Source organism: Fonticula alba, assembly GCF_000388065.1.
Source record: "Fonticula alba strain ATCC 38817 unplaced genomic scaffold supercont2.6, whole genome shotgun sequence".
Lineage (NCBI taxonomy): Eukaryota > Rotosphaerida > Fonticulaceae > Fonticula > Fonticula alba.
Genome location: NW_009242976.1, coordinates 2,104,321 through 2,117,144, shown reverse-complemented (window position 1 = coordinate 2,117,144; position 12,824 = coordinate 2,104,321). Strand labels below are relative to the sequence as shown.

General features: G+C 68.8%; 4 protein-coding genes and 1 non-coding gene across 5 annotated transcripts; 2 read left to right on the top strand and 3 right to left on the bottom strand.

Annotated features, from left to right (window-relative positions):
• Positions 1 to 626: 626 nt before the first annotated feature.
• H696_04111 (hypothetical protein) lies at positions 627 to 3,368 on the top strand. The gene is made up of 4 exons (XM_009497993.1): positions 627 to 917; positions 1,067 to 1,427; positions 1,907 to 2,702; positions 2,885 to 3,368. Exons 1-4 carry the CDS (start codon positions 677 to 679, stop codon positions 3,251 to 3,253), a joined length of 1,767 nt encoding a protein of 588 aa, XP_009496268.1. The 5' UTR covers positions 627 to 676; the 3' UTR covers positions 3,254 to 3,368.
• A 178-nt stretch (positions 3,369 to 3,546) lies between these two features.
• On the bottom strand, positions 3,547 to 4,374 carry H696_04110 (hypothetical protein). The gene is made up of 2 exons (XM_009497992.1): positions 3,967 to 4,374; positions 3,547 to 3,808 (listed from the first exon to the last, which is right to left on the bottom strand). Exons 1-2 carry the CDS (start codon positions 4,262 to 4,264, stop codon positions 3,555 to 3,557), a joined length of 552 nt encoding a protein of 183 aa, XP_009496267.1. The 5' UTR covers positions 4,265 to 4,374; the 3' UTR covers positions 3,547 to 3,554.
• A 2,345-nt stretch (positions 4,375 to 6,719) lies between these two features.
• H696_04109 (serine/threonine-protein phosphatase PP1) lies at positions 6,720 to 8,176 on the top strand (the record flags this gene model as incomplete). The annotated part of the gene is made up of 4 exons (XM_009497991.1): positions 6,720 to 6,768; positions 6,911 to 7,042; positions 7,213 to 7,443; positions 7,605 to 8,176. The coding sequence occupies 4 exons, from the start codon at positions 6,720 to 6,722 to the stop codon at positions 8,174 to 8,176; spliced, it is 984 nt and encodes a 327-aa protein (XP_009496266.1).
• Positions 8,177 to 8,511: 335 nt separating this feature from the next.
• H696_04108 (hypothetical protein) lies at positions 8,512 to 11,939 on the bottom strand. The gene is made up of 9 exons (XM_009497990.1): positions 10,856 to 11,939; positions 10,593 to 10,679; positions 10,445 to 10,501; positions 10,253 to 10,291; positions 9,950 to 10,135; positions 9,692 to 9,868; positions 9,462 to 9,525; positions 9,055 to 9,356; positions 8,512 to 8,936 (listed from the first exon to the last, which is right to left on the bottom strand). Exons 1-9 carry the CDS (start codon positions 11,822 to 11,824, stop codon positions 8,670 to 8,672), a joined length of 2,148 nt encoding a protein of 715 aa, XP_009496265.1. The 5' UTR covers positions 11,825 to 11,939; the 3' UTR covers positions 8,512 to 8,669.
• Positions 11,940 to 12,509: 570 nt separating this feature from the next.
• H696_04107 lies at positions 12,510 to 12,593 on the bottom strand. The gene has a single exon. It is a non-coding gene; the product is annotated as a tRNA-Leu (tRNA).
• Between the last annotated feature and the right edge of the window lie 231 nt (positions 12,594 to 12,824).

The following is a 12,824-nucleotide window of genomic DNA, read 5'->3' as shown; positions in this document are numbered from 1 at the left end:
CCCCCCACTGCCGCCGCCGCCGCCGCCACCACCGGCACCCCCTCAGCATGTGCGCCGGCCAGCGTCCCCGCCGACGTGTCGCGTGCCTGGGTGGGCCGATCGCTCCTCCCGGTTTGCGACCTGGCCACAGGCGTGGAGGCCCATGCCGGACACTACCGCCCTGCTCCTGCTCCTGCTCCTGCTCCGTTCCCCAGCCCTGTGACACGAACGCGAGACGCCATGCCCGCCGGGGTTTCCCCTCGATCTGCCTCCCCGGCTGTTGAGGGGAGCATGCCCTCGGCCTGGTGTCGCCCCGCCCCGCCCCGCCCCCCCCCCCTGTTCCCCCGTCCCCCGGCGCCCCGCGTCCCTCCCTGCCCCAGCGATGCGGCAAGTGAGTGACAGCAAACGGCTCCCCGCCTGTTGAAGGGGATCCGGGCTTTTGTTGGACACTCGGCTCGAGTGCTCAGCTACCCCCCTTCCGGCGCCTCCCCCCGCCCCCCCCCCCCTCCTCTCCCCCCCTCCCCTCCCGCCTCCTCTGCTTGTGTGACCGGCTTCACGTCTATGCCGGCGCTCGTTGTGCCCTAGCCTCCCGTGGTCCCCCGCCAAGCCGCCGCCGCCGCCGCCGCCGCCGCCGCCGCCGCCGCCTGATCCGTGTGTCCTCCCCTCCCCCTCCCCCCCCTGCAAGCCTCACTTGGCGATGAGTGCCCCCTCGAGCGGCGCGCATTATGACAGCTACCATCGGCTGGGCCCAGCCGATGAGGGCCAGGACGCCGCCACTGAGCCGCTTCTTGACCTGGAGGCTGGCACCCTGGATGGTGCTCCCGACGCGCCAGGACCCCCGGCCACGCCGCCGGGCTTGGCCCGTTTCCTGTGGGTCCGCCTCTCCCCGGGGGTGACCTCCTCGAATGCCATCGGCTTCTACCTGGCCTCCTTCCTCAGTATGTCTCCCCTCCCTCCCCCCTCCCGGCCCTCCCGGCCCTCCTCCCGGTGTCGTGCTCATCCCGGCCCCGGCCGGAGCCGGAATCTACCCCGCCCTCTTGCCCCTGCCCGCCCCCTCTTGCCGCTCCTGCTCTCACACGCCCTCCAGCCATCATGTGCTTCACCTTCGTCAACAGCGCCCAAACATACCTGCTGGATTCGATGCTCAACGTGCCCGAGGAGAAGATCGGCATCTACACCGGCAACCTGGGCTTCTACAGCGAGCTGGCCATCATCCTGCTGGTTACTCCGTGGGGGGCCTTCTCCGACGCGGCTGGCCGTCGCATCACCTTCGTCCTGGGCCTGACCCTGATGGCCTTCGCTTTCATCATGTTCCCCTTTGCCCCGACCTACAGCATCCTGGTGGCCGTTCGCATGTTCTACGCCCTCGGTGCCTCGGCCGCGGCCCCCTGCCTTACCAGCACCCTCAGTGATTACATCTGGCGCGAGGACAAAGGATCGGCCAGTGGGTGCGTCCTGTCGCCTGCTTGCCTTGATCTCCTGCCTCCTTTCTCTCTCTCTCTCTCTCTCTCTCTCCATCCCTCCTCCTGGCAGCCACTGACCCCCTGCCTTGTCTCGGGCCTTTCTCCCTCGCCCCCCCCCCCCCCCCCCTCACCTCCAGTCACCTTGTAACCCCCCCCCCCCCCCCCCCCCCCCCCCCCCCCCCCCCCCCCCCCCCCCCCCCCCCCCCCCGTTCTCCGCCCGCACTGCTGCCATGCGAACAGCCGGCGTCTTTACTCCAGGCAGCTAGCGCTCGACGAGACAATGCAGCCCAGGTGGGACCCGCCGGGGGGAGGCATATGCCACGCCGTCAAAGTTGACGGTTTGCATGGGACCTCTCTTGCAATCGTGCGTGCATGTGTGTGTGTGTGTGTCTGCGAGGAGGGGGAAAGTCCATCCTGCCTCTTTGTCTTTCTCCCTTTCTCTCGTTCGCCCCCCCCCCCCGCAGCATCCTGGGCTTCTTCTCCGGCCTCGGGGCCCTGACGGCGGTCTTTGTCTTTCTGCGCATCGCCGATCTGAGTGAGGATGCTCGCGGTACTGACGGTGCCGGCGTGGCCATGTACCTGTGCACCGCACTGTCGGTCTTCCTGCTGACCATGGTCGTGCTGGTGCTGCTTCAGCCGATCACTTCGCAGCGGCACTCGGCCACCGCCACCTGCCCACCGGCCCCGAGCAAGACGCAGGAGCAGGAGCAGCAGGCCCAGCGGCAGCGCGACTCGGATGGCATCTCCGAGCCCAAGGCGGGCTCTTTCCAAAATCCCTCCTCCTCACCGCTGGCCCCCTCCTCGCCGGATCTGTGCCACTGTGAGAATGACCTGCCTCCTGGGTCCGGCGTTGGCGAGGCGGCGGCGGCGGCGTCGTCACCACCGCCGACCACCCTCGGCCGTCTGCGCGCTTTCATGCCTTTCGACACTTGGCTTGAGGGGATGCGCGCCGGCGCGTCGGATCCCCGCCTGGCTCTCGGGTTCCTGGCCGGGCTCGTTGCTCGCGGGGACTCGCTCGTCCTGACGACCTTCCTGTCGCTGTGGGTTTATGACTATGCCACGGAGAACAGCGGCCTGACGCCCGGCGAAGCCAGCGCCCTGGCCGGGCAAATTAGCGGCATCGCACAAACCTGCGCCCTGGCTTTCAGCCTGGTGGCCGGCTGGCTGTCCACCCGCCTGGACCCGGTCCTGTCGCTGCTGCTCCAGTCGATGATCGCTGTCGTCGGCTACTCGGCCATGGCGATGCTCACCGACCCGACGGTGTGTTTGCCCCCCCCCCCCCCCCCCCCCCCTCGCTCCTTTGCCCACTCCCTTTCGGGTTCCCTGCATCTTGTCCAGCGTCGATGCCTCCCCTCTCGGCCTGCCGCTTGCATCTAACACGCCGGACCGGCCGCGCCCCTCCCTCTGTGCCCTCGGCCGTTCGCCTGGTCGCGCCCGGATAGGATACCATGGCCCTGGTGTTTGCGTGTGTTCTGGGCGTCGGGGAGATCGGCATCATCGTGTCGGCACAGGCCCTGGTCACGCGCCGTGCGCCGTCCGGCATCCGTGGCGCCGTGGCCGGGACCTACAGCCTCTTCGGCTCGGTGGGCATCCTCCTGTGCAGCAAGCTGGGCGGGTATCTGTACGATGTGTGGCGCCCGAGTGCGCCGTTCGCCATCTTCGCCTTCTTCAATGGGCTGGTTGTGGTGTGTGCCGGTGCGCTGTCTCTGTACGAGCGTGTGTACGGGCCCCGGGGCCAGACCCCCTGGGTGGCCGAGCTGCCGGATGCCGTGACCCCGGCCACGGAGAAGCCCCCCAGGGAGGAGCACTGATGGCCATGCTTTTTCCATGGCCCTGGCCGCGCTTTTCCGGCCCCCCTCCTCTCGCGCCTTTTTCTTGCGCACATGTGCGCGCACCTGCGCTCCAGCATGCCCGCACCCCCCCCCCCCCCCCCCCCCCCCCCCCCCCCCCCCCCCCCCCCCTCCCTCCCTCCTCTGTCCTTGTTCTCCTCCTTGTAATGGGCCAGCTGCATATCGACCCCCCCCTGTGCGTGGCTCTCCATGTTGCTTTCCGGCGGGTCGTCGGCACGCGTACGCTCTCCGCGCTCCCTCCTTCCAAATAAAAGTCCAAGATCTATTCGACCGGCGACAACGGTGGTCTCCCCTCAAGCAGCTCCGCCTCCACCGGTCCCTTGCAAATGAAAACCGCCTCCCGGGCCAGCGAGCCGTGCGCCTGCAGGACACGCGGGAAATAGGTTGCCAAGTCAATCAGCGTCTCGGGCTCACCCTCGAGGGAGATGCGCTCGGTCAGGAAGGACAGTTGCCGGATGGCCGACGGCGGGTCTGTCTGGAGCCGTGGTGCCAGCTCAATCGCCAGCGAGCCCTCTTCTGGGGGTTTTATGCATGCGCGTGCGCGCGTGTGCACGGTGCCGCCATGGGACCAGGATGGGGGGATAGGCAAGTGGCCAGCCAGGGGAAGGGACATGTGTCAGCGCGGGGAGGATCATGAGGTGTGGCGAGGCATATGCTTGCACCTGGCGGCGTACCGTCGCGCATCTCGACCAGTGGCAGCTCCAGGAAGGCGTCTTTGTGCCACACCTTCAGTCGGAAGAGGCGCGGAAGCACCCCGTCCGGATAGCAACAGTGGTGATACCGGTCGTCCAAGCACAGGGCGTCGTGCTCTTCCGGGCGAACCTGCGAGCCAGTCAGGACGAGCCCACTTGCGGGCATTTCTGTTCCGGCGGCTTGGCCAAGAAGGTGCCCCTGGAGGCGCCAGTCATCATCGCTCAGGCAGATGACTGCCAAAATGGCGACCCTGGCGCGTGGGAGGAGATCCTCGATCATTTGTCACCGGAGGAGGAGGAGGCGGTTGGCGGGGCGGGTGTGCGGGTGTGCGGGTGTGCGGGTGTGCGGGTGTCGAGGGGGAGGTCGAGGAGGGGGGAGGGAGTCGATGGGGCTGATCGCGCTGGTCTCCCGGGGGGCCAGGCCGCGCCGCCCCATCAGAGGGGGGTGGCGCCCCTGCACGCCGGTCGACACGATCGGGCGCCGAAATGCGGGGGCACCTGTGGGGGAGATCGGCTCCACATGAGACGGTCACGTGCAACAATCCACGCCGGCCGCCGGCGGTCGTCGTCCAGCCCTCGGGGGGGGGGGCGGGCGAGGGTCGCCGGGCCAGGGAGCGGGCGCGGGGGAGCAGGGTCCGCGGCGCTTGAGGGGGGGCGGGGGCGGGGCGCCTCAACGGCGAGTCCCATCCCCCAACGGATGCTTTGTGCCCCTCGCCTCGGCTCCCGGGCCCAGGGGACCGTGTTAAATGGAATTTCCCCGCCCCCTGTTGTCGCTGGACTCTCGGGGGGGGGCGGGGAGGCCACCAGGGACTGTTTTCTGGCCGTCTCCTCGGTGCCGCCCACCGCGGTCTGTCAGCCTGCAGCCTGGTTAGGGTCGCGGCAGGCGGGCGCGGGCTCTGGTGCCGTCTCCGCGGGGGGGCCGGGGGGGGGGGGTGTATCCAATGGCATGAAGCCCCTGGGCGCGCCAGCCCACTTGTGCCAGGTCCCCTGACTCTCGTGGGAGGGGGAGGGGGGCGGGCGGGCGGGCGGGCGGGCGGGACGAGCGGCCATTTGGAGGCCCCCGCCCCGTGTGTAGTGCACGTCTGCTGGCGGATTCTGGACTTAAAGTGGGGGCGCATGCGCCCGGCCGGGTGGTGGGCGGCCAGTAATTGTTGCCGTTTCGGGGTGTCAATATCCCCCCCCCCCCCCCGCCGGCTCCCGACACCGGACAACCTCTCGGGGAGCGGCGGGGGGGGGGGGCACTCAGGAAAAAGGCAGAGGCCCTGGCCTGCCCCTTGGCTCCTCGTGCGTGCCCCGGGGGCTGGTTGTTGTCTGGCCGGCCCTGTCTGCTCGGAGGACGGGGGGAGACGAGCGGCACTTAGGGGATGGAGCCCCTCGTTGTCAAAGGGGCCTGGCCCATTGTGGAGGGGGTTTGTGCGTCGTACGTGGGGGGGGGGGGGGGGGGGTGCTTGCCCGCGTGTGTGCATGCGTGCCAGGAGAAGCATGGTAGCGGGCGGGCGTGTTGCCTGCCGCCGGGTCTGGCCTCTTTCGAGCACCACCAGGACCGGGCCGCTCGTCGTTCTAATGTTGCAGAGTCGCACAGTCCTTTCAAAGTGTCCCCTGCCTCCGTTGGCGGAGCGCCGGAGACGGCGAGGCGCCGGGGAGCCAGCGGGCCTTTTTCGACCTTCCGCCGGCTGCCGGCGTGCTCCTCTCCCTCTCTCTCTCTCTCTCTCTCTCTCTCTCGGTCTGGTGTCCCTCTCCTTGGGGGGGAGCGGGCTCTCTTTTTTCTGTCCCCCACTCAGGGGGACCATTCCGCCAGGCCCTCCGATGGGAGGGAGCTCTGAGCTCGGGGCCGGGGGGTTGGGGCACACATCAATGGCGAGCATCCTGTGTGCATGCCTTTGGCGCGCCAGGGCGGATCGCCGCATGAGTGTGCGCGCACGCGCGCGCGCGCCGGTTCAGGGGCGTAAACTCGTGCTGCGTCCTCCCCCCCTGATATATGTGTGTGTATTTGTGTATTTGCGTGTGGCCGTGTGTGTCCATGTGCGCGGTACAAGCGCGCCCGTGTGTGCCACCTGGACGTCCGGACGTCTCGGGCCCGGCCGCGGGGACGGGGCGTGCGGCCTCACCACCCCCCTCCCCCCTGCCCCCGGACTGGCGAACTTTTGGGGGCGGGAGAGGAACCCCGGTGTGTGTGTGTGTGTGTGTGTGTGTGGGCGCGCGCGCTCTCTGGGTGTTCGTGGGTCCTCTGCGAACAGGGAGGCGGCACGGGCGAGGGGGACCGCGGCTCATGCCGGGACCACCCCCGACCACTGGGACCCCCGCCGCCCCGGCCCCCCCCCCCCCCCTGCACACTCGGGCCCGGGTGTGCCCTCCGCCGCCAGGCTTTTTCAGGAGGCGCCCCCTCGTCGCCGCCGCCCTCTGTCGTCCCGGGTCCAGGAAGACAGCTTTCACCTCCCACCGCACCAGACATCCCGCATTCCTTTGCCCCCTCCCGCCCCTTCCCCCTCCCCCCCCCTCTCCCTCGCCCCTTCCCCCCCCCTCCGTATGTCCCCTGTTTCTCCCCGTGTGCATCTTCCTGCTCGGCTGTTGCCACCTGTGTCGCCTGGTTTGTGGGGTCCCTCCCCGGCTCCCCCCTCTCGGCTAACGTGAGCCTGCTCCCGGCTTCTCTCTCTGCTCCTCTCCGCGCCACCCTCCCTCCCTCTCTCTCTCCCTCTCGCCTGGCAGCTGGCCTTCTTTCACGGTCGCCCACCACCATGTCTGCCACCATCGACATCGACAACATCATCAACCGCCTCCTTGAGGGTGCGTTCTCCTGCCCCGGCTCGGGCTCCTCCCTGCCTTTTCCTTGTCCCCCCCCCCCCCTCCTTCTTCCCCTCTCTCTTGCTCCGGTTCACGCGCGCTCATTGACCATGGCCATGACGCCCGTTTTTCCTCGTTCCTCCAGTTCGCGGTGACCGCCCCGGCCGCACTGTTGACCTCAGCGAGTCGGACATCCGCCTTCTGTGCGCCCAGGCGCGCGACATCTTCATGAGCCAGCCCGTCCTGCTGGAGCTCGAGGCCCCGATCAAGATTTGCGGTGCGTCCCGCATCCTGCTCGGCCTGTGTGGCACCGGTCGCCGCGCGCGTTGATGCCGGGCGCCGGGCGCCGGCCGGCGCGTTATTCCCCCCTCTCTCGCCGCCGCCGCCTCCCCCCCCCCCACTGACCCCGTTCTCCTTCTCCTCCCCTCCCCCCCTCCCTTCTGGCAGGTGATATTCACGGTCAGTACTACGACCTGCTGCGGCTATTCGAGTACGGCGGCTTCCCGCCCGACACGAACTACCTCTTCCTCGGTGATTACGTCGACCGCGGCAAGCAGAGCATCGAGACCATCTGCCTGCTGTTGGCCTACAAGATCAAGTACCCGGAGAACTTCTTCATCCTGCGCGGCAACCACGAGTGCGCCGCCATCAACCGCATCTACGGCTTCTACGATGAGTGTGCGTATTGGTCTCTCTCCTCTGGCCCCCCCCCCTTCCGGCCCCCTCTCCGGTCTGCCCCGCCGCCCGGTGGGAAGCATCTCCCCCCTCGCTGACGCCCCCCCCCCGCCTCCCCCCCTCGCCGTTGGGCATATATCTTGCCCTGGGCCTCTGCCACGCAGGCAAGCGCCGCTACAGCATCAAGCTCTGGAAGACCTTCACCGACTGCTTCAACACCCTGCCCATTGCGGCCATCGTCGGGGACAAGATCTTCGCCATGCATGGTGGTCTGTCGCCGGACCTGCAGTCCATGGAGCAGATCCGCCGGACCGTTCGGCCCACCGACATCCCGGACTGCGGGCTCCTGTGTGATCTCCTCTGGTCGGATCCGGACAAGGATGTCACCGGCTGGGGCGAGAATGACCGTGGTGTGTCCTTCACCTTCGGGCCGGACATCGTGGAGACCTTCCTCGAGAACCACGACATGGACCTGATTTGCCGCGCGCACCAGGTCATCGAGGATGGCTACGAGTTTTTCGCCCACCGGAAGCTGGTCACCCTCTTCTCGGCGCCCAACTACTGCGGTGAGTTCGACAACGCCGGGGCCATGATGAGCGTCGATGAGAATCTCCTCTGCTCCTTCCAGATTCTCAAGCCGGCCGAGAAGAAGCCCCGCTATGCGTACCCCGCCGCGCAGACCGGGAAACCCATGGCGCCCTCTCGTGTGAGCACCCGCAACCCGAAGAAGAAGTAGGCGCCCTGTGTGATAGGCGCCCTGCTCCTCTCCCTCGGCGCGCGCGCGCGCGCGCAAGGGGGAGGGAGCGGCGGGGCGAGGCGGGCAGGACGCCGGCCGGGCTGGTGCTGGTTTCCCTCCCCCTCCCCTTCCCCTTCGGTCCTGCCCTTGTTCGTCTCTTCTCCCCTCCTTCCTTTCCGCGCGCGTGCGCTCCGCCAACCAGCGCGGCCGGGGCGCGTCCATCCCGTTTCTTCTCTCCTCCTCCTCCTCCTCCCCCCCCTCCTCCCCCTGCTCCCGCGATGTGTCGGGCTGTCGATTGCCCTCGGTCGGTGGCGGCCTTCTCTTTCCCCTTTCTGAAAAATGTACCTCGAAAATCTCCACACAGCATGCCCTGGGCGCGTCTATTTTGCTTCATGCTGGGAAGGGGCATGGGGGACGCGGGAGGGCGGAGGGGGGCCCTTCGGGAGGGCCGCGCTTCCTCCTCTCCCAAGGATGGCGGCCAGGCCGATCGGCTCTATCGGTGGCCGTCGGCGCCGGCTGCAAGGGCGGCCCGCAGCTCCTGCAGGCGAATGTCGGCTGTCGGCACGGCGCTCGGCGAGCCGACAGTCAAGTCCGCGCCCGAGGTGGACTTCGGGAAGGCAATCACCTCGCGCAAGCTGGCCGCTCCGACCACCGAAGCCACCAAGCGGTCCACCCCGAGGGCGATTCCCCCATGCGGGGGGGCTCCATACCCGAGGGCCTCGACCAGGTGGTCAAACTCGGCCACTTGTGTTTCGGAGAGCTGGGTGGCGCGTGTGCGTGTGCGTGTGCGTCAGGATAATGGCATGAAGTCGATAGTCGGGTCTCAGGGGAGCGTGCTTGCATGTGGGCGGGCCCCAGGACAGAAAGGGAGCACATACGTTCAGGATGTGCCGGAAGACATGCTGCTGGACATCGGCCCGGTGGATGCGGATGCTCCCGCCACCCAGCTCCGAGCCATTGAGCACAAGGTCATAGTGCTGGGCACGAATGCGCGCATGATCGCGCGGGTCTGCCGAGAAGAGCAGGCCCACATCCTCCTCGTGGGGTGCGGTGAATGGGTGGTGCGTCGATTCGCGACGAAACTCGCCCGTTTGCTCGTCATGCTCCACCGTGAACAGGGGGAAGTCCTCGACCCACAGGAAGTGATCCTGCTGCAAGAGGGGCTCGGCCCAGGCGGGATCTACGTCGAGGCAGGGGGGGGGGCGGCAAGCAGGAGGTCAGAGAGAGGCGGCGCTCGTGCGTGGCCGGGCTCCATGTGTGTGTGTGTGTGTGTGTGTGCATGTACCCAGCTGGGCGAGCCGCTGAAAGACGTCAAGCCGCTGACGGCCGGCCTCGGTGCTGGCGGCACCCTGGGAGTTGGAAGCCGGGGCGTGGCGTTTCCGCGCACATGCGTGCGTGCGTGCGTGCGTGCGTGCGTGCGTGTGTATGGAAGCATGTTAGACAGGCAGCGGAGGGGGAGACGCGAGCAGCTGCAGCCGCGCTGGCCGGGGCCGATGCCCAGCCAGCGGTACTTACGGGGAGACGAGGTGGGCTGGCCACAAAAACAATGGTGTCGCCAGGGACCGCGCCCAGGGGGCCGAGAATCTCGGCCTGGATGCCGGTCGACTGCTTGTCAGGGAAGTCAAAGAGGGCAGTGCTGGCACCGACCGCGGCAAGCCCACGGTCGGCCGTCACTTCGGCCGCAATCACAAACTGCCGGTCGGCGGGGTGTCAGAAAGGCCTGCGAGGTGGAGCGACATGCACAACGGCAGGAGGCCGGGGGGGGGGACATACGTGACCCTTGCGGGAGGCCTTGGAAAGGGCACGCCAGGCAGACTTCGACATCCGGGGCAGGGCGCCCGGCACGACAAAGGCCTCCAGCGTGGCCGCACCCCCGGGGCCGGCGGCGGCTTCGTCGAAGACCCGCCGGAAGGGGGCGAAGGAGGACCTCTTGCGGGCGACCGTCGACAAGTCGTGGATCTGTTTGGAGGAGCACCACCAGGGTCAGCCAATTTGTCGGCCACAGAAAGGCGGCCCCGGCGGCCGCGAGGCAGCGGCCCCTGTCCCCGGTGACTCAGGGCAAGGGCCACAACGTACAATCATGTCGAAGCGGGTGTCGGGCTTGTCGCTGCCGTACTTCGGGGATGGGGCCGGCCAGGGAAGTGGGCATCAGTCCGGGACAGCGGGAAGGGCGGGGGGGGGGGAGACCATTAGGGCGGGGCAAGATCGCGGCAGGATCCGAGGGGGGCAGAGGGGGCGGCATGTCCCCGGTGAATGGGCAGAGCGCACCATGCGAATCGCGTCATCGAAGGACAGAACGGGGAACTCCTCGGGCAGCGTGACGCCCTTTGTGATGTCGCACAGGGGGGGGGGGGCGGGGGACGTCAGGCGCGGCCGCAGCGCGAGTGCTAAGCCATGGGCCATGCGGCCGATGTACCTTTGCCTCGGCCCAGATGGCGCTGATGACCTCGTGCACGGTCTTCTTCACGATGGCCGGCGTGGCGTACGACATCTCGATGTCCAGCTTGTTGAGGGGGGGGGGGGGGCAGCCGGCAGGCGAGGGAGGGCGGGCGAGACCGAGGGGGACAACGGTCCCGGAGCGGAGGGCAGTCATCCGAGTTTAGCCTCCTACGGCGCGGGCATGCCAGGGCACATGCGCGGGTGAAGGGGGCAAAAAGAGGCCGGCGGCACGTCTCGCACCTGGGTGAACTCCGGCTGCCGGTCCGCGCGGAGGTCCTCATCGCGCCAGCACCGGGCCACCTGGTAGTACCGGTCAAAGCCGGCCACCATGAGAAGCTGCTTGTACTGCTGCGGGCTCTGGGGCAGGGCGTAAAAGCGCCCAGGAGCCCGGGCCGGGACCAGGAACTCGCGCGCCCCCTCGGACGTGGCCTTGAAGAGAGTGGGCGTCTCGATTTCCACGAAGCCCGCCGCGTCGAGGATTCGGCGGGCCGTTCGCAGGGTCCGGTGGCGCTGGCGCAGGTTCCCCTGCAGCCCGGCCGCCCGGAGGTCCAGATACCGGTACTGCAATTTCAGGCGGTCATCCTGCACCGCGGCCGCCGGCCCCGGCGCCTTGCCGGTGCCAATGGGAAAGGGCAGGCCGCTGGCCACCGGCCGGCCCAGGGGGGTGATCGTGTGCACGGCCACCTCGACCAGGCCGTCGGTCACCCCGGCCCCGGCGTGCTGGCGCTTGGAGGCGTCCGGCCGGCTGATCACGGTCCCGGTCAACTGGACCACGGTCTCCAGCGGCAGAGAGCGCAGCAGGTCCCCCACCGCGGGCAGGCCGCCGGCCGGCGCCTCCCACACGAGCTGCGCCACGCCCGAGTGGTCGCGCAGGGTGCGGAACACCAGCTGCTCGCTCATGGACCGGGGATTCTGCAGCCAGCCATTCAGCCTGACCGACTGGCCGACCAGGCCCTCGGAGATGTCACCGCAGAGGTGCGACCGGGGCTCGAAGTTCCAGTGGAGGTCGGCCCCTGGACCGGGGGCCGCCGGCGCTGGGCACCCGGCCGAAGGCGCCGGGTCCACCGGGGCCGGCCGCCCGGCCGCATCGGCGGCCAGACTGGAGAGCGCCCGGCTCCAGGCACCCGCCGGCCGACGGGGCACGCAGCCGGTCAAGCCTCGGCACGATCGCCAAGCCGCGAGGGGCAGGGCGCGCAGCAGAGGCGGCATGAGCTCGGTGGAAAAAAAAAAGAAGAAGAAAAAGCGAGGCGGGAGAGCAAAGCACAACCCGGCGGAGGGGCTGGCCCGGGGCAGAGGGGCGGAGAGGGGGGCGGCGGGGAGAGGGAGGCGCTGGATGCCAGGCCCGAGCACGCGCTCAGCCCTGGCAGGACGCCCGGTCTTGGGCAGGTGCGTGGGGAAGGGCGATCCCTTCGCGGGCAAGTCGATCTCTCGGGCGCCGGAGTGCGTGGCCAGTGCCGCGCTGGACACAGGCCGCCCCCCCCCTCCGGGCGCAATCGCCAGGGGGGGCCGCGGTGGTGGTGCCCCGGCGAGATCCCCCCCCCCGCAGGACCTTGCCTTGTTGTGGGGGCCTCCCATGCGGGCAGGAAAGAGACCCACACAGGGCAGGGACGCCTGTGCACCACCGCGTCAGAGGGGGGTGGGGGGGGTGGGGGAGAGGCGCGGATTTTCTCCCGCGTCTGCTCCCGTCGCGCCCCCCCCCCCCACCCCCGCGCGACCCGGGACACATGCGCGTGGAGAGATGCGCGCGCGCCCGGGCGGGGGGGGGGACGCCCGCAATCGGGCGAGGGGCCATGGAGCAGGCCAGACCGGGGAACGAACGAGGGTGCCCTCACATAAGAGAGATGCCCCGGCCATGGGGGAAACGTGTGTCGGAACGAGTGTGCGAAAATATGTGAGGTGTGAGCGGGACTCGAACCCACGACGATTTTTAATCAGCGGATCTTAAGACCGCCGCCTTAACCATCTCGGCCATCACACCCATCAATTTTCGCGCTTCTGGCTATTTAAACTCTCCCGGCACCGGGGGCGCGTTTCGGTGTACCTTTCTGTCAGCGCCAGCCGAGGAGGTGTGTGTGTGTGTGTGTGTACGGAGAAGCGCGGCAGCAACACGGCCGGGGATATTGTGTGAGGGAGCCGGTGGCGAAAGGGAGGGCGGCAAAAGCAAAGACCCAGAGAGCGAGCGAGAGCGAGAGAGAGAGGGGGGGGGGGG

Bases quoted from the DNA above. Each gene is read 5' to 3' on its own strand.
- H696_04110 (XM_009497992.1), bottom strand. From the start codon at position 4,264: ATGATCGAGGATCTCCTCCCACGCGCCAGGGTCGCCATTTTGGCAGTC. The intron at 3,809-3,966 runs GTACGCCGCCAG...TAAAACCCCCAG, and splicing joins ACTGGTCGAGATGCGCGACG to AAGAGGGCTCGCTGGCGATT.
- H696_04111 (XM_009497993.1), top strand. From the start codon at position 677: ATGAGTGCCCCCTCGAGCGGCGCGCATTATGACAGCTACCATCGGCTG. The intron at 918-1,066 runs GTATGTCTCCCC...CACGCCCTCCAG, and splicing joins CTACCTGGCCTCCTTCCTCA to CCATCATGTGCTTCACCTTC. The intron at 1,428-1,906 runs GTGCGTCCTGTC...CCCCCCCCGCAG, and splicing joins GACAAAGGATCGGCCAGTGG to CATCCTGGGCTTCTTCTCCG.
- H696_04108 (XM_009497990.1), bottom strand. From the start codon at position 11,824: ATGCCGCCTCTGCTGCGCGCCCTGCCCCTCGCGGCTTGGCGATCGTGC. The intron at 9,869-9,949 runs GTATGTCCCCCC...GCCGACCGGCAG, and splicing joins AGGCCTCCCGCAAGGGTCAC to TTTGTGATTGCGGCCGAAGT. The intron at 9,357-9,461 runs GTACATGCACAC...GCCTCGACGTAG, and splicing joins TCAGCGGCTCGCCCAGCTGG to ATCCCGCCTGGGCCGAGCCC.